The sequence below is a fragment of the Salminus brasiliensis genome, chromosome 25 (assembly GCF_030463535.1).
Source record: "Salminus brasiliensis chromosome 25, fSalBra1.hap2, whole genome shotgun sequence".
In the NCBI taxonomy this organism is placed as follows: Eukaryota; Metazoa; Chordata; class Actinopteri; order Characiformes; family Bryconidae; genus Salminus; species Salminus brasiliensis.
In genome coordinates this window covers 22855254-22883158 of record NC_132902.1, presented here as the reverse complement: position 1 = coordinate 22883158, position 27905 = coordinate 22855254, and the positions used below count along the sequence as shown (strand labels likewise).

General features: G+C 40.8%; 4 protein-coding genes across 5 annotated transcripts; 2 read left to right on the top strand and 2 right to left on the bottom strand.

Annotated features, from left to right (window-relative positions):
* Positions 1 to 3681: 3681 nt before the first annotated feature.
* hypk (huntingtin interacting protein K) lies at positions 3682 to 6748 on the top strand. The gene is made up of 4 exons (XM_072671644.1): positions 3682 to 3861; positions 6243 to 6298; positions 6386 to 6437; positions 6524 to 6748. The coding sequence occupies exons 1-4, from the start codon at positions 3682 to 3684 to the stop codon at positions 6617 to 6619; spliced, it is 384 nt and encodes a 127-aa protein (XP_072527745.1). The 3' UTR covers positions 6620 to 6748.
* Positions 6749 to 6851: 103 nt separating this feature from the next.
* Positions 6852 to 12439, bottom strand: mfap1 (microfibril associated protein 1). Its single transcript, XM_072671643.1, has 8 exons — positions 12237 to 12439; positions 10193 to 10409; positions 9925 to 10060; positions 9494 to 9681; positions 9129 to 9398; positions 8706 to 8865; positions 8529 to 8618; positions 6852 to 7304 (listed from the first exon to the last, which is right to left on the bottom strand). Exons 1-8 carry the CDS (start codon positions 12316 to 12318, stop codon positions 7125 to 7127), a joined length of 1323 nt encoding a protein of 440 aa, XP_072527744.1. The 5' UTR covers positions 12319 to 12439; the 3' UTR covers positions 6852 to 7124.
* A 1855-nt stretch (positions 12440 to 14294) lies between these two features.
* hddc3 (HD domain containing 3) lies at positions 14295 to 17770 on the bottom strand. Its single transcript, XM_072671612.1, has 5 exons — positions 17616 to 17770; positions 15857 to 15970; positions 15147 to 15202; positions 14723 to 14963; positions 14295 to 14624 (listed from the first exon to the last, which is right to left on the bottom strand). Exons 2-5 carry the CDS (start codon positions 15966 to 15968, stop codon positions 14494 to 14496), a joined length of 540 nt encoding a protein of 179 aa, XP_072527713.1. The 5' UTR covers positions 15969 to 15970; positions 17616 to 17770; the 3' UTR covers positions 14295 to 14493.
* vps33b (VPS33B late endosome and lysosome associated) lies at positions 17527 to 26593 on the top strand. 2 transcript variants are annotated; one of them, XM_072671611.1, is made up of 24 exons: positions 17527 to 17818; positions 18662 to 18784; positions 18882 to 18962; positions 19054 to 19115; positions 19198 to 19247; positions 19350 to 19417; positions 20072 to 20117; positions 20234 to 20328; positions 20833 to 20937; positions 21459 to 21549; positions 22019 to 22096; positions 22825 to 22898; positions 22987 to 23073; positions 23214 to 23304; positions 23451 to 23525; positions 23657 to 23721; positions 23844 to 23898; positions 24007 to 24053; positions 24474 to 24606; positions 24806 to 24879; positions 24987 to 25088; positions 25182 to 25257; positions 25948 to 26070; positions 26154 to 26593. In XM_072671611.1, exons 1-24 carry the CDS (start codon positions 17783 to 17785, stop codon positions 26231 to 26233), a joined length of 1917 nt encoding a protein of 638 aa, XP_072527712.1. In that variant the 5' UTR covers positions 17527 to 17782; the 3' UTR covers positions 26234 to 26593. The 2 variants fall into 2 exon arrangements, with proteins under 2 accessions (XP_072527712.1, XP_072527711.1); XM_072671610.1 differs by having other exon boundaries at positions 18659 to 18784.
* Positions 26594 to 27905: the final 1312 nt, after the last annotated feature.

Sequence of the window (27905 nt, the reverse complement as noted above, 5' to 3'; positions counted from 1 at the left end):
TATTTATAATAATGATCAAGAGAGCCGTGAACTTCTAGAACACCATTTAAATGCCATTGGGGTGTTTTTTCCTGTCTTCAGATGTACGTCATGGGAAGCCCAAGGTCAACGAACTAACGCCTGTTTCAACTGTTTAGAAAACATGGATGCCTGTTTCTGGCGGTAAAGATTAAGGGTCTTTGAAAAATAGCTTTATCAATTGAAATGCATTTGTAATCACATTTATTCACAAATAAAGGCATCATCCTCACCTCAACCTAATGTACGTTGAAAGACCTGTCAGTGTGAGCGCTTTGCATTTCCTGCTCTTTAAAAGAAATGTTTGTAATTTCCATCAACAAATGTACATAACTTTTTGCTGAAAGGTTAACATGTTGATGTGTCTCTTACAGTTATAAATTAAACCATGCATATTCCTAACCTGAGCCTCTGCGTCCTCCTTTTGTAACACAACAAACACAGCATCAGAGACCTAAGTGGACTGAACAACTGAGGTGTATATGAGGTGGTAACTGAGGTGGAACATTGCCCACTGTGGTCCCCTCTACCTGCGTCCTCTCTACCTCCCCCACCCACCACCACCCATACCAGACCAGCGGCACACCCGCCTACAACTGCTACCTGTTTAATGACCATGTTAAAAGCATTATTAACTATCTGTTATACCTGGTTTGGTCATTTTTATCATTAATGTTTAAATAGTTCTGACCAGAGGAGGATGGGTCCCCCTTGTGAGTCTTGGTTCCTCCTAAGGTTTCTTCCTCCAGCTCTGAGGGAGTTTTTCCTTGCCACTGTCGCCGTTGGCGGCTCACTGGGGGTCTTTGATCCAACATGTCTTCTTACGTTGTTTCTTCTTTCTTCTTTGTCTCTGTCTTTTATTAATCACTAATTATGTAAAGCTGCTCTGTGACGACAACAGTAAAAAGCTATACAAATAAATCTGACTTGACTTGACTTGACTATATACTGGCAACTGAAGGAAAACTAAATGATTATGGGATGTGACTCTTTCTCAAACTCAATCCATGATACCTAAAGAGAGAAATTCAGGATAACAATTTTGTCTGATGTTTACAGGAAGAATAAGCTTGTATTTGTGTTAATAAATAGCTGCACAATGTGGCATTGTAGCTTTCAGCTAAACATTATCCAAAGCCATAACAGTACAGTCAGGACTCCTGTCTGTGTGTAGCTATTATGAAATGAAAACACAATGCAGACAAACACATTCTCTATACGTGAGATATGATTTTTACTGATGACTTTCATGAACCTACAAATAGCAACAGTTTCATCCCCTTAAAACCAAGACAGGCTACTGGGTGTTGGGTGTAGAGAGGCAAACCAGTCCAAAAACATGCTGGTCTGTCATTTCTTGTATTATGATTAGGCCTTTGGGATTGCATATGAATTTAATGAATTTCATTGATATGAATGTTGTAGCAGAAGAAGCACACGTTCCTTACTCTTCTCATTAATGCAACAGATTCTATAAGAACAACATTTAAGTATAAGCCAATAAAGCACCTTCCAATATACCCAAAGTTACTGTATGCATTAAACAAACAAAAAAAATAATAGTACCAAGTCAAGTCAAGTCAAGTCAAGTGGGTTTATTGTCATTTCAACTACATACAGAGTACACAGTGAAACGAAACAACGTTCCTCCAGGACCATGGTGCAACATAGACAGTGCATACAAGACACAAGTGCAACACAAACAAACAAGTGCGGACAGACAACACAACACAGTACAGACAGAGGATAATAAATAATGACGGTAGTGTGCAAATTGTGCAATGTGCGATAAATAGAGTCCAGTGAGGTAGTAAAGTTGTCAGTGCAAATGCTTGTGCAAAAAATGCTTCCCATGTTATCTGGGATAAATGGTTGGAAAGAGAGAGAGAGGGAGAGAGAGAGAGAGAGAGAGAGAGGGAGAGTGTAAGATATCAGTTCAGGAGTTGAGTTGTGTTGAGGAGTCTGATGGCTTGGGGGAAGAAGCTGTTGCAGAGTCTGGTCGTGTTGGGCCGGATGCTGCGGTGCCTTCTTCCTGATGGCAGGAGGGAGAACAGACTGTGTGAAGGGTGGGTGGAGTCATCCACAATGCTGGTTGCTTTGCGGATGCAGCGGGTGGTGTAAATGTCCATGACGGAGGGGAGAGAGACTCCGATGATCTTCTCAGCTGTCCTCACAATGAGTTGGAGGGACTTGCGGTCAGAGGCTGTGCAGGTCCCAAACCAGGCAGTGATGCAGCTGCTTAGGATGCTCTCTATGGTTCCCCTATAGAAGAGGGTGAGGATGGGTGGAGGGAGACGGGCCTTTCTCAGCTTCCGGAGGAAGTAGAGACGCTGTTGGGCTTTCTTGGCTGTAGAGCTGGTGTTCAGGGACCAGGTGAGGTTCTCCGCTAGGTGGACACCAAGGAACTTGGTGCTCTTAACGATCTCCACAGAGGAGCCGTTGATGTTAAGCGGAGAGTGGTCCGGTCTTGATTTCCTGAAGTCAACAACCATTTCCTTGGTCTTCTCTACATTCCAGTGAAGGTTGTTGACTGTACACCAGTCTGTCAGCTGCTGCACCTCCTCTCTGTATACCATTAATGTAAGACAACAAACAAAATAAGTTGATAATGTTGTCAAAACTTCTTTAAATCATTTATAGACAGGAAATAAGGAAATCTCAGTGTTATGATAATGACAAAAAATACAGGCAAATGGGTAAGCAGGATTCCAGAGTCTCCAGAGGTGGGAACATCTACATCAGACGTCCTGCAGAGCCCAAAGGGAGGGATATGGAGTAAGTGGGTGCCGTACCACATATGCAAATGTGAATAGAAGCGGAGGAGGACGGATACGGAAGCTGGACAATGCAAGGCCTCAAATTTAAGATCAGGTCGTCCATGTGTGCTCTCTACTGCGGCATCGCTCAAAGGACCGTTGGAAGAATTTTATTTCTATGAGTGAAGGTTATGACTACAGTTGAGAACTGCCTAGCCATGCTGTTTAACTGTAAAGATTGATCAGTTATGCACACTCCAGATGACTCCAGGTGACTATATTACAGTCAAATTACACTCCTTTGCCTATCCACTCCTGAGTGCTGATATGTGATAAGTTTGAATATCATCCAGAATACTTTGATTATGAAGCCATTCCTTAAGAACAGTTACATTGTGGAAAGCCTTGTAGGTGAGCAATATGTCACAGTGAGCAATATTTTATACATTTAGAATTATGAATTGTTCTGAATAATTTGGTTCATAATTTAATTTATAATTACTAATAAAAACACCTTAATAAAATAGAAGTAATACATTTAACTCCAATAATACAAGGGCTATATGTGCATAAACAGTAAAAAAAACAAAAAAAACAGGGGCAGTTTAATTATTTTCAGCTGCAGCTCATTTCCTAATTGACCAAACTGAGATGCTCCCTATATAGGGAGCGAGTTGGGTATCCATTTGAGATTCAGCCTTAGCGTTTTTTCAAACCACAACCGAGTTAGGCTGTATCCCAAACCTTACACTTCTACACTGCACACCACACTACTCCATAAATACAGCTTTAATGGCGATGTACCGTTCACACACTATTTAGGGTGACTACGTGCGGTTCGGGACGCAGCCTCTGTGTTACTTTAATTTCCTCTCGGCTGCTTTTAGCGCTATTACTTTCGTTCCGGATGCGTATCGACGCAAACATGGCGGCTGAGGGGGATGTGGATTTGGACCTGGAGGCCGAGGAAAACTGCACTGGCAAGCCGACAGAGAAAACACGCAAACACGACAGCGGGGCGGCCGATTTAGAAAGGGTTACTGATTATGCGGAGGAGAAGGAAATCTCGAGTTCGGACCTGGAAACGGTGAGTCCGGCCTGCTCTCCGTTCAGTCTCGCTAGCCGTGTTAGCTAGTTAGCTAACCATGTGCTGCCGGTAAAGGGTCTGTTTTGGGTTACTGCTCAGAACTGGGGGGTATTTAATAGCTGAATACGTGTGAGGGGATAGCAGACATTATTTAAACTCGATAGGTTGATCTGCTGGGGGGTGTGATGCAAGTTTAAGGGTCCGGCTAGTGTGGTAGCATGGTATGGTGGGGGACCGGCTCTTCAGTGGCTCAGGTCGTGGCCCAGAAATACAGTTAACAGCTAATAACACCCAAATAAGTGATATTTGAGCACCCCTGGTCATAGTTTCTGTTACTTAATAAATTAACTGAATAGTAGATGCACTGATCTCCAAAAATTATGAAGTTAAAGATTAGTCAAATAAGATTAGTGTATTTTTGGCTCTTTTTATTATATATATATAGAGAAAATATAACCATGCAAGAGGCATCCATGAATATTTGTGCAGTCAAATACCTTTTACCAAGATCTCAGACTTTAGTTAATCTGTTGGGACCGTGCATGTGCGGTCACCCTTAGTGCAGATCAGATAATGCAAATTTTAAAGCCTCTGAATTTGGACGTTCTGCTGTTACAAACTCCAACATCAGCCGTTATCAAATGAACTTCAACATAACGCATAACGCATTTTGTGGCCTGATCGCAGTGAGAACCGGGAAAAAGGTGGCTGAATTTCATGAAAAGAAGCCCTCTCCAACTGTTTAGCAGCAGCCAGTGACGGTCAACGTTGGTGGAATGGATTCAGTGAAACATCAGTAAATTCAGGACCTGAACACGACGATAAAGAGGGTGGCTTCTACAGCAGAGTAGTGACCCTCAATTCCTAATGGAGTACCGCAAGAGCGAACCCCTCTGCTGAGCGTTCGCTCTTCACCGGCTTCCTGTAGCTGCTGCCCACATCAGATTCAAAACCCTGGTGCTGGTCTACAAAGCCAAGAACGGACCAGCCAGCCCCTCCGTACGTGATGGGGATGGTCAATAGTCAAGCAGTACCAAGAGCCCTTCCAGCTTCAAGTACGGCTCAGCTCGACCCGCCATCCCTTAAAATCCACGTAAGACGAGCATCCAGGCTTTTCTCTGTCCTGCACCGAAGTGGTGGAACGAGCTTCCCCTGGGTGTCCGAACTTCAAACGCAGGCCGAGGACCCTCCTCTTCCGAGAGTACTTGGCCAAAGTGTAGTGTTGAGGACTGTGGTCTCCAGACTGACGTCTGTATTTAGTCGTATCTAAGCTTAGAGGGATCTTTTGGATCTTCGCATCTCTCTACAAACTAGCTGAGGGTATTTTCTGAGTTAACAGAGAAGCCCTTTTGTTGTGAAGTCGCTCTGGAGAAGAGAGTCCGCTAACGGCCTTCAGAGTAAATGACAGTAATGTAACATATCTGTGGATAGAGCTCAACAGAGCAGTGCAGCAAGATGACTGAGGAAGATCACAAAACTTAGAAGCCTTTTGCTGGGAAGAATAAGTGAAAATCCCCCAAACAAGAACTGAAGGATTCTTTATTCTTCTATAAAAACCATGTACAGTCCTTGCAGGGTGCCGAAACTTTTGCTTTGAGTTATTTTGCAACAGTAAAAGTTGGAAATAAACGTAAATTAATTATAAAAATAAAGAAATATCACATTTTGTGGCTCTCTTACTCGCTTAGCTATTCACAACAACTGAATGCTTTTCCGAAACCCATCAAATGTAGCTAAATGTTATTAGTAGAGCAGTGTTATATAAATGTGTTTTTTATATTAGGTTTTTATTGTACAATGTGTTGCAATATTTTGTCATGTAGACATAAAAGTTAGCATAAACATTTGTAAAAATGCTGTCCAAATACTGTACTGTAAATGATAGGACTGACTGAGGAGATTCTTGATATGCTTAGAAAAGATTGAAAATATTGTGAACCACGATAACTAAACTTCCCACAATAAGATAAAAAAATTGTCATATTGCACACCCCTAGTTTAGTCTGTAGCACAGGTAGATGCAGTGACAGTCTCTGCATTTTATAAATGTTTATGTATGAGTGAAGTTTTGGGAACAAGTCAGATCAGACAGAACTTCTCAGCAAGACAATAGTTCCATATTTATCTTAAAGTGAAAACTCAATTTATAAACTTTAAAATTATGCTTTTATGATCCATGCCGTTCTGTTAGTATAATAGAAGGATCATTAGTCTGATATTGATAATTGTCCACATTTTTAAACATTTAAAAACTCAAAAAAAAAAGAGAGAAGCACAGTTGGCACCTGAACACTGGCCTATTTTTGAGCTAAACACCCAGCCTAAATGGTTGTGCAGTTCAAGTCAAACTTTTTCACTTTGTTCCCCCCGTCTCTCTCAAGGCTATGTCCGTGATCGGCGACAGGAGATCCAGGGAGCAGAAGGCAAAACAAGAAAGGTGAGGAATCATTGGGTGGTCTTCTTTAGGCTTCAGTCTTTTTATACACCTGTCTAAGAGCATCATGCCTTTGCTTCCTTTCTGCAGAGAAAAAGAATTGGCCAAAGTCACGATTAAAAGAGAGGACGTGGAGCTCATTGTAAGTATAAAGGGGAAGTTCTACCTGTGCACGAAGCTCAATACAGACCCTGCTCTGAAAACTGAGGCATGTTTTTGTTTTAACAGATGGGAGAGATGGAGATACCTCGAGGCGTGGCAGAGCGCAGTTTGAGAGAACACATGGGCAACGTTGTGGAGGCCCTGATTGCACTGACCAACTGAACTGTTATCCCCCACCTCTGACCAGTAGCACGGACATCTCGGACTGCCTCTTTTTCTGTGACGTGACCCCATTCCACACCTCGTTGTGTTTTATCATCTGTAATAAAATCTTGCCTGTTCTCAAGTGCAGTCATCTCCTGCTCAGCTTTTGTAATGGAAAAAACCCTGCAACTTATTTCTTTTTATATGAATACAGTATGTAAAAAAAAAAAAAAATACACCAAGCAATATATTGGGACATAATTTGTACTCGTAGTAATTTATTAAGAATAACGATGCTGTACGATTTTTACAAATTTCTGAGCAGAAGGAAACACAGTTCTGTAAAGAAATCCATTAATGTACAAAACTAAAATGCAATAAACAAAGATCCACTGCCTCACTGGAACTGGAATTTCAGCTTCAGTCACACACAAGAAACAAAAATACACAAGCTGGGGGCCAAGGTGTAAAAACAGTCCTCGTTCAGCTTTAGCCGAACCTTAGAAAGTGATCAGGAAGTCGTTCATGTCTTCCTCTTCTGCACTGTTGGACGTTCAAACACGTCTCTCACGCCCCCTGCCCTCTGTTTGAAGAATTTGCTGTTCTGTGCGCTTTCCTGGGCCCAAGCAGAGTCGAAGGAGGTGGTGTCCTGGTCCACCAAATGAGTGTACTTGGTGCGTCCTGAACGACCAAAGTTCTTGACCTGAAATAATGGAAAAGCAAAGTTACAGAAGAATCAGGGATAACTGTAGTGGTTCCAGAGCAAGTTCAGATGCTCAGTGGTGTTAAAGGAATTTTCTAGGTTTGGGATACGTGCATTTTCAGTGTGTAATTGCCACTCTGTTCATCTGAATGGAAACCAGCTATTCACATTTCTTAAATGATCACACATTTTTTAACAATCATTTTCCAATAAATCCATGTCTACAAATACTTTATAAACAAGAAACTCATCCCCAGGCTTGTACAACAGAGCAGAAGACACTCTCACTATTCCCAAGGCTGGTTCATACCTACTGTGGACGCACCATAGGCCCTCTATCCTCCGCTATGATAAAAACAGCTCGACATCACTCAGCCATCATCACCTTTACAATTAAAACCTCTCCTACAAGCCCCTCGATCTTTACGTGACACTATATCTGGAGCTAAGGGTGCAGGGCTGAGGCTCTGCAGATAGATAGACCTTTCTCCACGAGCGAGGGTGTACCACTCAAAAACTCAAACATCATGGCCAGTACGAGCGGTGACACACCACAAACGTCGACTGGCTAAATTCACACAGCTGCCTTTCAGAACGTACATGCCACCACTTTCTCCGCCTGTCAGCCAGCTTCCATCAAAGCTACTCTTTTTTACTGATCAACAACAACCTGATCTATGAGGTTTGACTATGCGCGATAAGCGTGCGTTTATACTGGGGTCTGTTTATATTCATATAATTTAAAAAAAAGTTATTGTGGAGAGAAGGGGAACTTCTTGTAACTTCACCTTCACCCAGTTATATATGCAGTCCAAAAATGCTGTGATGTCCAGTAGGTTGGAACCAGTCTTTAGAATTGCTGCAAGTGCAACCTTTCAGTATTCATTATAAAAAATAAAAACATGCTTGGTAACAATGTCATGATGAATGGAGCAATAGAAATGATCCAAATTAACTTGGAATTAAGTGTTTGTCCACTGATTTCCATTAAGAGTTAAGATGTGTTTTCTCTGACCGGTAAAGCTGTCATTTTGGAGGTTCAAACTGGGCAATATGACTTCCTAAACCATTATTGTGATAAACTCTGAATATTAAAAATGCAGCTAGAATATCCAACAGAAGCTCCAGCCTGACGTAGGGAAGTCGGCACCATGGAACACCAAATCTGATCCACATTAAAATAAATATAATTTTATCTAACAGTGAAGAAGAAACCAAACCAACCTGCATAACTTTAGGCAGAATAGTTTTGTTAAAGTGGTCCTCGAGGGTGGGAGCACTGAAGTCTCTCTTGTACACGTCCTGCTCTTGATCCTGAGAAGAAACAGAAGAGGTTTAGCAATGCTCAGGTTAAGAGTACAGTAAGGCTAACATTCCTCATCATTCTTCAGCTTTACTCACCATGAAGAAAGCTCCTCTGTGGTAGTACTTCTGCAGGAACTTGTATTTGCCCTTCGTTGCTTTGTTGGTAACGACTTTCCCACTGTTGCGAAGTTCAGCTCTGCGCTCCTCTTCTGTGAGACTGTGGAATCTCTCAATCTCTGCTTTATCCTTCTCCATTCTAGAAATAACACAAATTACATTGTGGTGAACAAGACGGTGGTTCTGCATCTATGAATACCCAAAGGGTTCCCACTGAGAAGGAGTTTTCATGACTTCCATGCATGACAACAAGCATAGCACAAGCACGTTAATAGCCTTACTAACATTTCAAGGGCATCTTGAGCAGTTTTCCCAACAGTTGTCAAGATTGGCACCCTGCTTACTCTGGAGGAAAGGCAACTCTCACAACAATCATCATAAACATAAAGGACAAGCACTTACGCTTCACGAGACTCTCTGTCCCTCTTGATTCGCTTCAGCTCTCTGACCTTCCAGGCCTCATACTCCTCTTCCTCATTTTCCCCGTCTGTGTCCAGCGCATCCAGAGCAGCTAGAGTGCGTCTGTTCTCCTCAAACTCCTTCTTGGCCTCCTCCTCTACAATCTTGAGTGTGTAGCGGCGTCTCTCCTCTGCCTGTTTCTTGGCCTCTATCTCCAGCTCTTTCTGCTTCTGTTCCTCTGCTTCTCGTTCAGCCACAGTCACTCTGTCCTTCCTGAAGGAGAACGGCACGTTAGTGACAAGTCGAAGAGGTTAAAAAAAACCCAACAATTATTTTATGAAGTAAGTGACATTGCCTTGCAGACTTACTTGCGGATAAAGACAGGTTTTAACCGTGGCTCAGTTTCATCCTCACTGTCTGTGTATTCCTCATACTCGGACTCCGACTCGGATTCTTCTCCAGACTTCCCCTCTTCCTCCACTTCCATGATCTCCATCTCCTCATTCTTCCTTTCCTGGGCTCGCTGTCTCATCATCGCTCGCCGCCTCTCAATTTCCTGCAAAAATGGCATTTGTAACAATGCTTGATCAGTTCGATACAGGAGGACACATCGGATATGCACCTTTTTTACCTGTAACCTATAACTGTTCATGAGAGAAATCCGATTTGTTACTGAAGTCAAATTTATTGATGATTTTAAAGCGTGTAAATGTTCTCAGCTCCAACCAAGAAACACTGGTGTCAGATTTTAGGAAGAAATTTCAAGCAAGATCTTAAATCAAACAGTTCGACTGCCCACCTCATCATCCACCTCCTCCTCTTCTTCCTCATCTTCACTGCTTTCCTCCCGTTCGGGGTGCCAGGTTCCCTCATCTGAATCCTCGCTGCTCTCAGCAATCAGCTCTGGTTCAGCTATTTGTCTGTGTCGCGCAAGTCTTAGGGAGGCAAAACAAAACATGCACTTCATAATCCATCTGTCCAACTGGTGCTAACTGAGGAAAGCAGCAAATATTATATAGGATATAGGATTAAATATTATATAGGATTATCTTATGTGTGAAAGATACCTTTCTTCAACATCTTCAGATACACGGTTCAGGAGACGTCGAAGACGAGGATCTGATACATCCTCCTCTTCCATTTCCATCTCTGGTTCAGCCTCCTTGCCTTTCTTAACAAACTGGAAATCCTCTTCCTCTTCGTCTGAGGACTCCATCGGAGCATAATCTGGACGCTTTCCGGACACATAGCGCTTCACCTTCACCTTTTCCATAGAAATTTCACCTGCAGGAATGTGGAGGAAAAATTCCAAAGTTAAGGTGGTCTATCTATCTCCAGTAAAGGTGGCATTTTGGAGATTCAAGGTTTTTTAATGACAATGACAATACATAAAAACCTTGCGTTACTTTTATGTCTTTCATCATGGGAAATGCTGGGCAATATGACTACATTTATTGTGATAAATTCAGCAAAATCTGAAATACAGGGCAGTGTTGATATCCAAAGTGCTTCTAAAACACTGACCAACTACATGCATTATTACAAAGAGAGCATAATGAGTCCTAGTTAACTGGATTTGGTGCAATGCAGGGTGTGAAATGAATAGAAATCATTTAGATTTAAAATGCACCACAGCTGACCACTCCAATTGACCATATTTGTCTGAAATAAATAAATAACTGTGACTTATTGAGTAGTGTTAATGTTTTTAAACCTGTATCATGACACATTAATGCCATGGTTCCAACCCCTGTTTCATTTAATTACCTCCCATGTTTTTATTACACATTAAAGTATATGATACTGAGATGCAGGTAATGATACTGGAATATAAAACCTAGCTAAATTGGCACAATAAAACAGTGTAAGTAAACATTGATATCAAAACTCTGCAATATTACGTCCTGCAATACTGTATCAACTCTCAAAAACAGAGTATGGATTTTTAATCCTATTTAATCAATTTTCTCAGGCGAATAGTGGTGGCAGAGAGTGGTCCATTTGCGCTGAGTTTCAACCCTGGCCACTAGGTGAAGTATCTGTCTTCAGACCCCACTGTCCTGAATGTAAAAGGTAAAGGTGCACGTATTTGTCACTGCACAATGGGTCCTCCGCATTTAACCCATCTGTGGTAGTGAACACACACTCACACACACACTAGTGCCCGGGGAGCAGAGAGGGTAAAGGGCCTTGCTCAAGGGCCCAACAGTGGCAGCTTGCCGAGCCTGGGAATCGAACCCTGTTGATAACCTGTTATCGATATCCCGGCGCTCTAACCGCTGAGCCACCACTGCCCCATCTGTGGTAGTGAACACACACACACACACTACTGAACTAGGGGCAGTGAGTACACACACGGTGGGCAGCCAAGTCCAGCACCCGGGGAGCAGAGAGGGTAAAGGGCCTTGCTCAAGGGCCCAACAGTGGCAGCTTGCCGAGCCCGGGAATCGAACCCACAACCCTGTTATCGACATCCCGGTGCTCTAACTGCTGAGCCGCCACTGCCCCATCTGTGGTAGTGAACACACACTCACACACACACACACACACACTACTGAACTAGGGGCAGTGAGCACACACACACACACCCAGAGCGGTGGGCAGCCAACTCCAGCGCCCGGGGAGCAGAGAGGGTAGAGGGCCTTGCTCAAGCCTGGGAATCGAACCCACAACCCTGTAATGTATAATAGGGTTAACTTTCCTTTCTCATATTTTATTTGTTTATATTATGGTGTGTTTTTTGACACTTGGGCACATTGTCTAAGATTTGATTTAAAAAAAAAAAAAAAATATATATATATATATCGTCTTGTTTACAGTATCGTGAAACAGCAATGCATTAAATCGTCACCGCGGTATCGTGATGCTGCCAGGTACTTGCCCATACCCAGCCCTGGAAAGCCCAACTAGCAGCTACTCTGAGGGGCTTCATATCAGCTAAATCAGCAGACAAGGGGTTAAACAGTGCTTCATACATCACAACACTGAACTAGTCTTACTGTAAGTGTTATTTTAAACACTTTAAAGACACTTAAAGGGACGATTTAGTCGACTTCACGCAGCTAGCACTAGCTAGCCCTGCTGCTAACTCTAGCCTAGCGTGTTTCTTACCCTTCTCATTCCGAATCGGGACAGCTCCTGCCGTGGACTGGATCGGCGGCTGCTTCATATTGAGAGCGTTTTGTCCAGACATGATGGACAGTCGAAGCAGAGCCGCAAAACGACGATAATCGATCAATTAAACGATTAATCGGCGCCGCGTTTGTTGTTTACCGTCCTCCGCACAGCAGGTATCCGGTGCGCCGACGGGTCGCTGTCCCTCTGGAAACAACAACGCGACCGTTCCTACCGTCAACGGTGTCTTTTCACAGCGACACAATAAACATGTAAATATGTCTTTTTTATATAATATGATCTTTTACAAACAACTTACATGCTTTGTAGATTTTATCAAAGTCATTTCCCAAAATAAAATACAACAATTTTCTTATCAGCCTGCTGACCATTCCCAGCTATATATATATATATATTTAACAGTGAGTCAGGGTTAATTAATTTGACCATCTTTTGGTCAGGATAACAGAAACGAGTCAAACCAGAGATATTATAAAATATCACAGATTTACGTAAGAAAAAAAATCACGGTCTAATAAGCTAAACACTATTACTGTGGTTGTTTTGATTATTAAAGGAGCAATAAGTAAAAATGCCCCCCCCCCACATTAAAATGCAATAAATGTTCAAACAAATTAAACAGTGTTAGTCTGTGTGAGCTGTAATATAGCTGTGCAGACTTTCTTTTTCTTTTTTACTTACATTTCCAGTGTGTTGATGTATGACTGCCAGAGAGTCACTAGCCTGATTGAGAATTTAATGCCAAATTGTATTCTGCTTATTGCTCCTTTAAGAATGTACTACATGTTAGATATAGCTAGCCAACGGGAGTAAAATCTAAAGACAGCACAATAATACTTTTCATTTTCCAGAACTTATACCAAATCATTAAATATGAGCTGATACAAAAGATGGTCTACTTTTTATGCTTTGAAAAAGTAGACTTTTTAATCTAAGCATTTCATCTTTGGGGGGTTCAAAGGGCCTGTGACTGACAGGGGCCCTAAAATGTATTAGTTGGCCCAAAATCTTTTTTTTTTTTAATAACCAATATCAATATCAAACACAGACGTGTAGGTTCACTGATGATTTTGTGTGGTGTATAAAATATGACTCTTGCTTCCAATCACCACCACTGTAAAGAAATCAATCACAGATTTTTTCTACAATGAACCATTTGACATCCGCCTTAAGATGAGCATATACAACTAAGCAGTCATGCTCAACCCACCCAAACACTGGACTCCATCGGAGCATAATCTGGGTGCTTTCCGGACACGTAGCGCTTCACCATACACACCTCCCACTGTGACCATACAACTGAACTGTACAACTGAACTGTACCAAACCGGACTGAACAGCTATTTTGCACTCTGCCTATTTGCACTATGTCTATTTGCACACCTGTACAGATGTTCTTTTCTGTAAATATATTTTCAGCTCTTTATTACCTTTAGTACTTTTTACTTTTTTAATTTATCCCCTACCCTATTTATTGTTTAGTGTCATTTTCCTTTAGTTTAAGACTGTAAATAATCTGTGTTCTGTGTTTTTTGTTACTTGTCATACGTGTTGCTCTCACCAAGACAAATTCCTTGTATGTGCAACATACTTGATGAAATTAAAGAGATTCTGATTCTGATTCTGACCTTCACCTTTTCCATAGAAATTTCACCTGGAAAAATTCAATGGTTCTTTACATTGTGTCAAAGGATTTAGGATAATTGGAAAATCTTTTGCCTTGGCTTCCAAAGTTAAAGAGGTCTTTCTTCTAAAACGTGTCATTTTGGAGATTCAAAAAAGAAAAACCTTGCATTACTTTTATGTCTTACATCATGGGTAATGCTGGGCAATATGACTATATATATTGTGATAAATTCAGAAAAAGTCCAAACTACAGGGTACACCCAAACACTGGACTGCCCCTTAGGAAAAAAACACACAGCCAACGACCTCACATTCATTCATTTTCTCCCTCCGATATCACATCCAGCATTTTCTGGTGATATTGGCATTAATACCCCATCTCCAGTTTATTCTGGTCAATCACACATTATTACTTTTTATTTTTATTGCTATATCAGAACAGTACAATCCATGAAAGTGCACGGGTCTGACCCATAAATATTTTTGGGTAAAAAAAAAAAAAGAAGAAAAACAATCAAACTTTACTGTCGTTACTGTCAGTAAATCTACAAATAGTCACAACAGTATAAAAACAGCACAGTGTGAGGTAGGTAGTTCTCCATTAGTGTTACATCTCCACGCCTCTCTCACTGAAGAGCTGCTGTAGCTTTTCCTCAAGCACAGGGTTGGTTCCACGTAGTCCTTTTACTACCTGAGCCGCCCATACAAAGTATTCCTGAACGCGTTCTGCTGTCCAACCTGCCAACACACAGAAGACAACGGTTTTAGGTGTACATTCAAAGCAGTGACCTCTGCTCCTCATCACACACATCTCATCACAGCGGACGTTAACAGACCTTTGGGCGTGCAGCGATTCAGGTCTCGTAAATTATACAGCTTGTCAGCCAGTTTGACCAGTTTGGCCTGGTGGCTGCAGTGAGGCGCATGCTCCACTTGCTGACGCTTTCTTTCCTGTTTAGGCAGAGCTTTATCATCGGTCACTTCCTGGACAATCCTGGATACTGTGCTTCCAAACACAGTGTCCAGCTCTTCGACAGTCGTATCTGTATCTTCTACAGTGTCGTGGAGGAGCGCTGCCTGAATTACAGGAGACAGAGCGTTTAACCATCATTTAATATGGATCTGTAAACATCACAATACTAACGAACATCAATGATACCTTAGAAACATCATGTAGAAACGCAGTTGGTGTTCTTTAAATGTCTTAAATTTGTATTTCTAACCATTCAACTATATAAACAACTAAAAAGCAATACTCACTTGTAAAACTTCAATGTCTGTGATTCCACCTTCATGACTCAAGATCCTCGCCACCCCTGCGAAAAATGAATTTGACTGATAATTGGGTGGTTGAGAGTAAGCAGTCTTGTGAAGTGGTTTGATGTGCAATGGTTCACTTTCCAATTTATGCTTAAATCTGAGAGTGGAGATGACTGGAACAAGGGGCATAAGATCTACAAGACCACCTACACCTGTGTCTTCTAGGTTTTTATATTTAATGTTGATGGTAAAACAGTGGTAAAATAGAAAAAAGGCAATACAGCCCCCCTTGTTTGGAGACTATATTCAGGACCCTTCCAGCAGCCTATGTGTGTAACTCTCGTATATAAAGTATATTTAAAAACGAACAAACATTTTTTTTGTGAAACAGTATCCCAGTGTATGGCAGCATATTCACAATTTTCATAAAATTGTTTCATATATTTTCATATAAATTTCATATAATATCTTTGTGATGCAGAAGTCATTCAACTTTTCAGGCGTCTGCTTCCATTCACCACCGCTGTGAGCGATTCTGACTAGGTAAGAACAGAGCATTTCTCAGCAAACCACTCTGAAGGACTCTGTTAACATCATAAAAACTGAATTATGCCGAAATTCTTAAGAATCGGTGGAATTCCACTTAAGTGTAATGATATCTTTATTATTAACTTGAAATGTCAGTCTTTACACAAGGCCAGAAGAGTTACCGATGGGGTGGTTGATGTATGGAGTTGCCTCAGGGTCTTTGCGACGTTGATTTCGATGTTTCTCCGCAGCAAAGTTTATGGTCTCCAACAGGATCGCCGCATCTGAATTCATTGCTAAATTTGGGGGAAAGAAAACACAGATATAAAATAAATAGATTAATAAATAATTAAATAAGAATAAATAACATCAACAATCACTAACACTTCATTTTAAAAGTTAAAGACATCTTAAAACACTGGTCAAAAATAAATACTAACCTGTGCGTCTGTCATACACTGTGTGTATCCTGTCTGCGCATTCGAAGGAGGAAACAAATGACAATAGATCGGACATTCCAACAAGCCAAAACTGATAACCATCACACTGTCTAAACGAAGCGCTCACAGACTGTATTTTTATAGAGGTGCACTGTGACACTGGATAGTGTTTAATGTAGCCTACTGTAAGAGCAGACTGTCTGGGGTGCTGGGCTACAGCACTACAATATCTGCATAGTCCTTTCTTATATTTTTTTGACATATTTTTGTATCAGCATCGGCAATATTGGCCGTATCAGCCCATAATTTCCCTAAGTACATCCCTACTTCTTTGTAATAGATTTAGTGGGGAATAGTCCCTAAACAAACTGTGTGGCATCTTGCAATGTCGCATGTGTAGTAGTCTTCCTCCTTTGAGTGAACAGACAGTTGCTAACATCAGTGTATGATCATTTCTATTTGACAGCCTGTGTAAACTCTGTAACTTCATATTAACCTAAAAGCAAGCTACACTATATGGACAAAAGTATTGGGACACCCACTCATTCATTGTTGCTTCCGGAAAAAATTATCCTTTATGCTTTTGTTGGAGTAACTATCTCTACTGTCCAGGGAAGGTATTATACTAGATACTGGAGGAGCACTGCTGTGAGGATATGATTGCATTCAGCAAGAAGAGCGTCAGTGAGGTCAGGATGTTGGATGATCACCACTCAACCTCATAAAAAATATTGGATGTAGCAGCATCCATAATTTCAGAGAAATGATAGTTCTTCCACTGCTCTATAGCTCAATACTGGGGGGCCTTATACCCCTCTAGCCCACGCCTGGCATTAGCCAGCATGATGCCAATTGGTTCATGCTCTTCTAAGGTGACCTTGGGATTGTGAAAGGAGCTATATAAGTATAACTTATTAGTACTATTATTATTATGAGTCATATTCTATTGGTAATTCTTCTCTACAGGGACTGGACAAGTATGTGTATGCATTTGCACATCTGTGACATGGGTGCAACTTAAAGTAGCTGAATGCATTAATTAATAGAGGTGTCCACAAATATTTGGACACAATGTTTGTGTTAATATTGCTTGTAAATAACAGAAAGAATGTCTTAAGCCTCTAAGGGGCCTCTATAGAGGCTGTAGTGTCCCTCTATCCCCTTAACCACGACCTCTCCACTGAGAGAGAGGGAGAGAGAGAGGGGCGCTGGGGGTCATTTTGCTGGGGGGCACTGATTTGGTTTCTAGGCTCATCCAGAAAGACAGATAAAGTACAGAACAGATACATAACAGTTTACACGCTGATATTCTGACATTTATTTCTCACATTATCTGACATTAAAACCGAGAAAAATAAAGTGGATGAAAACGGAACCAATAAAAACACTCAAGGAAGCGGGAATGTTTGACTACAGCAACCTGGTGTTTGCTTACAGTGACCACCTAGAAACGAAAGTCAGCAATAACGGCGGTTTAACACAATTTCCTACAACCACCTACCTGTGCGGAGAGGTTAGGTTCATGTAATATTATTCGGCTTAACACAGGTTAAAACCCCTCTTTATTTAAGCGGCACTTTCAATTCGGAGTCGTTCTCCCAGGTCGAGAGAGGCGTCGCTGATCTCTTTGGCAGTGTGCGCTCCTGTAATGTGTCCGTGGAGAAACGCATGGTTTTGAATGCCATTTCTTCCGTAAACGAAGAGGTGAGGCTTGCATCCTTTATATTTTTAATGTTTTGACCTCCAGATCATGTCAGTTCTAATAACAAACACATAATAGTCTTCCTCATATCGACGCTGTGGGAAGAAAATAGTCACCAGCCTCAGAAGACAGCTAGCTAACGTTATATCCATCTGTCAGCAGTGGCTTCTGAGCTGTGGTGACTTTTCCTTTCATACCAAACCGACTTAAGAGAAATAATAGTTGGCTTTAGGGTTCATTTGTTTTTATTTATGCCTTAAAATAATGACCACTGCTCGAAATGCGTCCTAATCAATCTCAACAGCAGGTAAACCGCAGCATAGCTCATTAGCTTAGGCGAGAAATTATAGCTATCTAGCGTATTGTCAGAAATTACAGCTATAACAACAGAATATCTATAATATATTACTGTAATAGGTCTAAAATATAATGCTGTGTTACGCAGAGGAGAATAGTGTATTGTTTATAGGCTGCATCCTTCCCTTATTAGCGCTTGTGTTGTCTGCTAGTCTCGCAATACATCATGGGATTTGTAGTTCTTCAGTACGGCGACTCTCACCTAACCGCATTGAAATGCCTCGCTTTCGAAACTACAACTTAAAAAAAAATCGAACACAGCGAGGATGAAGAGCAATTTAGCAAGACATTTAAAGTGCTGTGACCTGTATTATATAATTAAATTAATTAACTAAATGAATAAATATAAAATAATAAAATAAATAAAGTAAATGCGTAACGTCTGAAGAAATTATGAGGCTTTTCTGTTATATTATTATTGCTGTTTTATTGGTTTTTCATTTATTTTCATTTGTTTTGATGTATTTCATTTCTTTACTTGACAGAAGCATTATTGCTGCTGTGCTGAGTCCCCTATGGCACACACCGGCAGGAGAGATGCTCCGGAGCTTCCAGACTTTTCCCTACTTAAAAGATTGGCCCGGGACCAGCTGATCTACCTCTTAGAACAGGTACGATGCCCTCTGTTCTCAATATATTGTCATCATGTGTTTTGGAGGCGACTGGCTGTCCTGAAAATGGGATTGTGTTGGTATGTTGTCATCGTAGCTGCCAGGGAGGAAGGACTTGTTTATAGATGCTGATTTGATGAGCCCATTGGACCGAATAGCGAATGTCACCACACTCAAGGTGAGAATATTTGGAAGTGGATACCTAATGTGCATAACTGTGAATACGTTCAGCATGATGGTTTTAATAGACATCTTTGTGTTTCACATAGCAACATGAAGTGGACAAATTGTATAAGGTCGAGTTGAAACCGGTCGTCAGTACATCAGATCAGTAAGTATGAAACTACCACTGCACATATAACCTTATCAAATGATCAAATCTGCCTCATGATCTGTGATTTTCACTTTTCTAGGCTCTGCTTCCTGATACGACCTCGAATACAGACGGTGAAATGGATTGCAGGTTAGCTCAGTTTTCCCAAATAGCACATCATTTCAGATCAGAATTAGGAGACCGCTGTCGGTGGACATCAAGGGACAAGTAATATTATGTCAATGTTTGCAGATGTAGTTAACTTGGACAAGGCAGCTGGAAGATTCAGAAGATATAAGATCATATTTACCCCTCAGAAGGTAAGCTGTTATGTTTTGTCATATATAAAGAAGCTTTTATAAGGGTTAGGGTAGAAGAGGGTAGCGGCTGTCTAAGCTTTGGCCTAATTAGATGCCCAGTGATGCCACAGCCACTCAAGACTGGGACTCCCAGACAGAATGACTAGCATTGCTCTTTATGGGTGGGTAGGATGGCCCTCCCTCTCACCCCATAATACAGCAGGATGCTAGTCAGTGCAGGTATCTGTTAGCTGATGTAACAGAATTAGCATTTCCCCTCCCAAGTGTGATCAGCTGTCCAGTGATTTTGCGTTACGAGCAGTTCAAAAAGATGTTTTGGTGACTTTGAGGAAACACATGCAGGAGTTTACCCACCGTGTGATTAGGGGAGTCCTAACTACTGGGTGGGAATTGGAAATGTCGAATAATGGGAGTAAAAAGAATAAAGCATAAAGCAGCTTTACACCATGAGGACATTTTATGATGAATATGACTGAAACAGACAAACCCATCAAGCTGTAATTTCAGACAGATGTAAGAAAGTGTTTCCAATATACTTCCAGTTTCTGTGATCATGTGAACATAAGTCAGTCCGTGTATGTAATTAAAAATGTGCCTAAACATAATAAAGCTGAACATTTCTTCTCTAATATGTTCTGCCTGCTGTTTCTGTAGTTCTACGCCTGTGAAACCGTTTTAGAGGAGCAGGGGGTCTATGGTGGTAGGTGCTCTAAATTTACCCGCAGTATCTTAGAGGTTGAACTTCAGTGTACTCTAATGTACTGTAATTACCAATGTTATATTCTTTTTTTTTCTTTTTTTTTTTTTTTTTTGCAGATGTGACATCTGACGAGTGGGCTTTCTATCTCCTTCCACTCGACGATGACATCATAAGTCTGGAACTGCCTGAATTCTTCAGAGATAATTTTCTGGTAATGTTTTGCTTGGGGGACTACATTTGTAGTTCAACCCCCTAAAAAAAAAAGCCTATATCCTGCCGGTGGGTCGAAAGTGTTATTACAAACTTCTATTACCAGAGAATAGCCCCACCAGTTTGTAAAGCCATCCCTGTAGTAACTGAGTAATACACCTAAGTGTGTAATAAGGCTTTCTGCATTAAGGGGTTAAACTGCCCACTGGAAGGTTGTGTTCAGTGATCAGATTTGTGCTTACACATACATTTCTCCAGAGCTGTGCTTTGAGATGACACCTACAATGAATAAATCACCTATAGAAGTGCAAAATGGCTTTCAGATAAATACACATATTTTGGGCACCCTTTTCTTTTTAGTAGTGATCTTGCTCCCTGATTGCTGATGATAGTTATATGTGTTATAATTCTTAAGAAAATGTAAATTTTTTGTATTATTTATTTATTTACAATGTGTTCAGTCTGATTATGATCCCATTGATTAAAGTGTCTCTAAAACCCCTAGGAGGGAGATCAGCGCTGGGTGACCACGGCTGGAAGTGCATTACATCTGGTGCACTCCTTATATGGACCCTTCACAAAGGTGTATGGGATTGGACAATGTGCCAAGGTAGGATATGAGATATTTTTGATGTAGTAGTTTTGCTGGCTTTAAGGCCTAGTTACACCAAGTACAGGTGTGACTTTTTAACATTGTGGAACCTTCACACCAAGCCTGACACATATTTGCCTTCTGTGCTCTGTAAATTAGTCTAGAAACTCCATAGCTCTCTATTGTGCTCATTATCCAGGGAAGATATAATTTGCATTTTTTTTGTGGACATAAACAGAGTAAAGAACTGGCCGTCGTTCCTCAGATTTTCAGCTCTGAGCTGTTGTGCCACTGTCTTGATGCTCATTTGTTTGGTCTGCAACCATGAAAACGGAGCTCTGATTGGTCAGCCTGTTGTTAGTGCATCCCTTCAATGTAGGCTCTAATTGAAAATCTCTTAGCATCACAATCCATCAGGTTAGGACTCTGTGAGAAATAATATTATGTGTTCATGATATACATGCCATGCATGTTTTTCATTCGTAAAAATCAGCCTTTAACCAGTTTAACTTGGCTAGTGTTGTTTTGTCTTGCTGCAGATGGTGTACGAATCGTGGAGGGAACAAGTGGAGGATGGAGAGCAGAAAGCACGGCAGCCTGAGATTGGAAACGTTTTCCTCGTTGATAGAGGTCAGAATTCCATTATTTCTATTACTATTTATTTATGTTTTTGTATGTAGTCCTATACAATAAATGCAGTATAGCTGTAATATGGACTGTTAGTCAGAATAAATATGAAAATATTTAATGTCCAGTCATGAGCATGTTATTGCTGTCACACAGCAACGCAATGGAATTCCACCTCTGCAGTAGTCTATCTATGGCAAGGAACACACACACTCACACTAGTGATATGGGGAAGTAAAAACACACACCCAGAGCAGCGGGCAGACACCTCAGGGTGGGGGTTAGGTGTTCATAAGCGCCTCAGCCATGAATGTTGAGGAGAAGCACTGTTCCCTTACTATTCATGGCCCATAGACTACAGGTTTAGGGGACTGAACCAGCAATCTTTCGGTTTTCTGGTTATTTTTTGAGTCCCAATCCTGTTTCTCTGACTTGTAGACCAAAGCTTGTCTCTCTGTTTTTACCTTTCTAGATGTGGACTTCATTACACCACTGTGCTCTCAGGTTGTGTATGAGGGACTGGTGGATGACATTTTCAGGATTAAATGTGGTAAGTGCTGGTATACTTTTATATTGGAGCTACACTATAAGTCCAAATGTTTGTGGACACCCCTTCTTACAAATGCGTTCCGCTACATTGCTGACACAGCTGAAACAGATGTGCTAATGTGCACACACAGCTTGTTTAGGTCTTTTAGAAAAGTACTGGCAAAAGAATAGGACTTTCTGGAGCAGATAAACATGAACCTATTGGCACCATGCTGCCAAATGCCAGGTGTGGGCTAGAGGGGTATAAAGCTCCCAGCATTGAGCTGTGGAGCAGTGGAAGAACGGTGTTCTCTAGAATGATGGTGCTGCATCCAGAGTTGGGACGTTAGGGATGAGGTGGGTTTGGTAATTATCCAACATCATCAAAGGTGCTTTTCCAAAATGTAGTAGAAAGCCTTCATCCCTGGACAGTAGAGACAGTTACTCCAACAAAAGCAGGTAAAACTGTTTTTAATAATTGATTTCGGAAGAAACAATGAATAAACAAATGTCCCAATACTTTTGTCCATATTGTATAACCTCAAACATTTTTTGAGACTGTATTATACCCTTATTTTATACAAACTGTTATTAGTAATTATTAAAAACAAGCTTCATCTGAGGATCTCATGATGCCACCAGTGATTCGTGTGTTGTGTTTTTATTTATGGGACAAAGAGAAACTACTAAACTGACATTTAAAGGATTTGTTTTACAGTATTTGAGTCATCATTGCTATTTGTCTAACAGGCAGTGTGGAGTTTGGTCCTGAAGTCACTTCCTCGGACAAGAGCATAAAAGTGATGCTCAACTCTCAGGATAAGGTACATAAGGGGGTAAAAAAACAGAGATATGTCTGCTATGTCTGTGCTCATTTATGACTAATGTTAATCAGCTGTTTGGTCTCTTCAGGTGTTCAATGAAATCAGGAACGAGCACTTCTCCAACGTGTTTGGCTTTTTGAGTCAGAAGGCTAGAAATCTTCAAACAGCGTATGATGTACGTTTCAAATTACTCAGTGCTCTGGTACCACAACACTTGTTGACAATGGGAACCTAATTGTTGTATTATTATTTTTTTTAAGCTAGAACAACGGTCACCTTTGTCTCTCTCTCTTATGTTGTCTGTGCTTATAATAGAAACGGCGAGGGATGGACATCAAGCAGATGAAGACGTTTGTAGCGGAGGAGCTGAAAGGCCTGAAACAGGAGCACCGTCTTCTCAGCCTGCGTGAGTTACATAAACGTAATTTTGTGGCCATTTCGATGTACTTGTCTGAGGGCTTGGTTAATGGATGTCCTGGATGAGTTAATCCTGAGTGGTACATTTGTACCAGGCACAAATATTTGTCTGACTAACAAATGATGTTACATCAGATATCGGAGCAAGTGAATGCATAATGAAGAAGAAAACCAAGCAGGACTTCCAGGAATTGCTGAAGACTGAACATTGTAAGAAACATTGATTCATTTGGACGGACTGTGCAATTTTTAGTTGTTTATTTATGTCTTTATATTTATAGTTTGAAGATAGCAGCCACTGAATGAAATGTACTTTTTGTTGGGGTTGGGGGGGTGATTAGCTTTACTTGAAGGTTTCGAGGTCCGGGAATGTATCTCCTTCATTGAAGAACACATTAATCGACAGGTGCGTCAACACAACACCACACAAGTCTTCTTGTGCATCAGAATCATGTGTCATGAGAGTCTGCTATTATTCACTGTGTTACTACAGTCTACCTAACTCACTTACAATGCTTCCTCCATTAGATATCAATGATTGACAGTCTAAGACTCCTTTGCCTGCTGTCGCTCACTGAAAATGGTGAGTCTTATTCGTTGATATTAATGTCATGGCTGAGACAAATTGCGCCATATTACCTTATGTAGGAATCAATGAGATATGAGATATTTTTATGTTCTTCCTTAACAGGCCTTCTCCCAAAAGATTATCGGTCCCTGAAGGCTCAGTACCTCCAGGTTAGTCAACACTGGAATCAATACAAGGCCAGGTTTCTGGACATTGATTAAGCCTAGTTATGAATTAAACTGTGATGTCAGTGGTGGTTCACCATTAAAAATGCTCTGGGTCTGAGACCATCTCCACCTCCTGGAGCTGGTCCTGGAGCACCTATTCCGTGCATATTATGTTGTCTCCCATGCTCTTAGGCATCTGATCCAAGTCACAAATCCTTCTTGAGTAGATTCGGACATGTAGAGTAGGGAAAGTACTACAATACGCAGAGCAGAGGTATTCTAAGACCAAGGTTGGAAAGTATTGATGCAGTTTAAATGAACATACTGGCTTGGATTTTGCAATATCAATGATAATCAAGTCTCCAGAGTTTGATTTCTGGTGTTAGATTTTTTAATGATGGTTCCTCATCCTCTATTGTTCAGAGTTATGGTATAGAGCACCTGCTGACCTTTGCCAACCTGAAGCAGATGGGTTTGCTGGTGGAGCAGCAGCCTGGAGAAACACTAACAGTCATGGAAAGCAAAGTGGGCAAACTAGTCAATGACAAGACAGCTGGTAAGATATGAGACAAATTGTATGATGACTCTTTCTCTCATTCGCAGACATAGAGGAAGGTACCAAAAAGGTTCTTTTGAGTGATTCTGTAGAAGTACCACTTTTGGAGACCTCAATAAACTTATTAATGGCTGGCTTTCTAATGAACTGTGTGTGTGTGTTAACCTTTATCTTTAAGCTTATAATGTTTTTTTTTAAGGAAAACTGACTGATGCTTTCTCCTCTTTGGCCAAGAAGAGCAATTTCCGAGCTCTGAGTAAAAGGCTGGTACTGGTATGTAACTTCATAGATTGTCTTAAACTATGGTTATGAATAAACACACTAGAGTAAACACATTACTAAACATTGCAGTTCTCTTCTGTGATCCTGTACACTCACAGATACCTAAGTCCGGGGACGAATACGACCTCCGTGTCCCACGAGACATGGCCTACATCTTCAGTGGGGCTTACATCCCCTTGAGCTGCAAATTGATTGAACAGGTTAGTGTCTCCAAACTTGATTTTACTGACCACTTCTCCCTTTCTTTAGACTTGGAGGCACAGCATTAAGGGATTTATCGTTTCTCTTTGCAGGTGTTGGAGAGGGATGGCTGGACAGGGCTTGAGGAGGTCACCCGCATGTTGAATGGGCATGAATTTGCAGTGACAGGTCCTGAACATGGCTTTTCTTCAGATGAAAATCTGTCAGATTCCAAGATACAGAATTACAGATTAATGTACATGATAAAATGAGCAAAGGCAGATGCCAAGTTAACATATGCACAAAAGTATTGGGACACCTGCCCATTCGTTGATCCTTCCAAAACCAAGGGTATTTAAATAAAAACTAAGGCTCTCTACTAGATTTTGGACCATTGCTGTGATGATTTGATTGATTGCATTCAGGAAGAAGAGTATTAGTGAGGTCAGGATATTGGACGAACACCACCCCACCCTATCCTCAACTCATGCTAAAAGAACTGGATGGTGCACCTTCATTACGGAGAACACCGATCCACTGCTCCACATGTGGGGGAGGCTTTATACCCCTCATGTTCAACAGATTCTCTTTCGGGACCAGACAAGCTGTCTTTGTGCATTTGCACATCTGGGTGCAACTTAAAGTATCTGAATCTGAATGCATTTATTAGAAGGGGTGTCCACAAACATTTGGACATAAAGGGGATAAAACATGTTAACTGGGTTTGAGGCAAATCTGTGGTGATTTAGGCATGCTTTTCTGACAATGGTAATTGTTGGAATATGACCCAGTCCAGGTCCAGTGCAAAACAAGGCCATACTTCAGTAACTTGCAATACTATCACCTTACGCTGCTGACCACATTTTCGTTATCTCGTAGGAGGTGCCAACGGGACTGAAGCAAGAATCAAAGCGGATCCCCAGAGGATTATTCTTGTGATGTTCCTGGGAGGATGTACTTATTCTGAAATTTCTGCCCTGCGCTTCCTGGGTAGAGAGAAAGGTACGAGGGGTTTGGTATGAAGCTCTGTGGTTGAATGAACAGCTCTGACTCATTAATAGTAACATAACTCTTCTCTACCCAAGGTTATAAATTTATCGTGCTGACCACCGCCATCACAAACAGTGGTAGGCTCTTAGAAGCTCTCTTGGAAAATCATGCTTAGGCATTAGTGGTTCCAGTCATCAACATGACAGAGAAGTCACAGGAGGGCGGAGTGCGGCCTGTCTGCAGGACACAGTGGAGAGGGACGTTCCAGAGGGCTTTCCTCCTCTACAATGGACATGAATGCCATCACTGACCAACAGCACTACATCTTGTCATTTCTGTGAATAATGCATGTCTCTGCATATTTCTGGGACAAGAGAATTGTGAATACTCACTTGCCAGAGTGTTATTGTAAAAAATGTTTATTATCTGTTTGGGATGTGATCAGTTTCAGCTCTGTAAAATAAACATTTATTAGATTTTAAATAATTACCTGATGAAGGACTATGTCTGAAACTAAACTTGGACATGGAAAATGGACATGCAGTTGGATATGTGACTTCACCACCAAAGCCTTTCATTTAAACAGGGATGGAAATCAAGGGAATTAAAGAAGAGTTGATCCTGCTCTTGTTGGAGTAACTGTCTCTACTGTCCAGCTCAGATATTTCTAGATGTTGGAGGAGCACTGTGTGAAGATTTGATTACCTGGCATTAAGCATGGTACCAACAGATTCATGTTTATCTGCTTCAGGGAGTCCTATTGGCATTACTTCTCTACAGGGACTAGACAAGCTATCTGTGTGCATTTGTCAGCAATGGGTGCAACTTAAAGTAGCAGAAGGCATTAATTAGATGGGGTGTCCACAAACATTTGGGCACAATGTATTAGAATATATTGATGATGGGAGGGGATTTTTAAAAAAAGACAGCTATACTGGGTGATGCTTTTTCCATTGCTGGAAAACATTAGTGCTAGGAAACTCATTTCAGATGTGCTAGAGGCCCACCCCACCATCCCGCAGTTTCTCCTACCCATACCTCATTCAAAGGGGGGTTTCTTAGTCCTCCAAGAGTCTTGTTTTAAAACGTAATCAGCTAATTAAATGTCAGTGGACCTGATTTATCCTTTTAAACAATATTGTAAATTCTTTACTTACATTACACTCTGCCTTTTGGATTGTAATGCTAGTGGAGCCCTTTTTTGCCATTGCTCTATACTGTACAGAACCATTGCTTTTAGTTAAGAGCCCTCGAGGATCCCTTTTTAAAAGTAATAGCAGAAACACTACTTTAGTAAAGTACACTGTACTTTAGTACAAATTTGACGAGAACTGTAAATAACTTAAGATCCTGAGCCACTCCCTTTGCTACAGACACTTAACACATTAATATATATATATATATATATATATATATATATATATATATATATATATATATATACTAATATGCTACCTTTGATTCAACATATTTATTTGATCTTTTTAGCTATTAAGTGCATAGTAGGATGACACCAAGTGTTACCAAAATATCCTGAATCCAGTATATATACGCAAAGGCTCTTTCTTTATAACTACTACAGTATACAGTGACATCTAGTAAGAATACTGACATGCTCACTTTAAGCTTAATTTTAAGGCAAATCTTGTGTTAAATCTGAATCAGAAATTATTAAAGTTGCAACCGTTTGTGTAAGAAAATAAATAAAAAAAAATATTTATAAAATATATATTTTTATTATTATTATTAATAATAATAATAAACCATTAAGCAGCCTGGCTGTTCTTTCACTTTAAGCAGTATTCAGTTCACTGCTTAATACAAAACTAGTATCGATGTTTTCAACA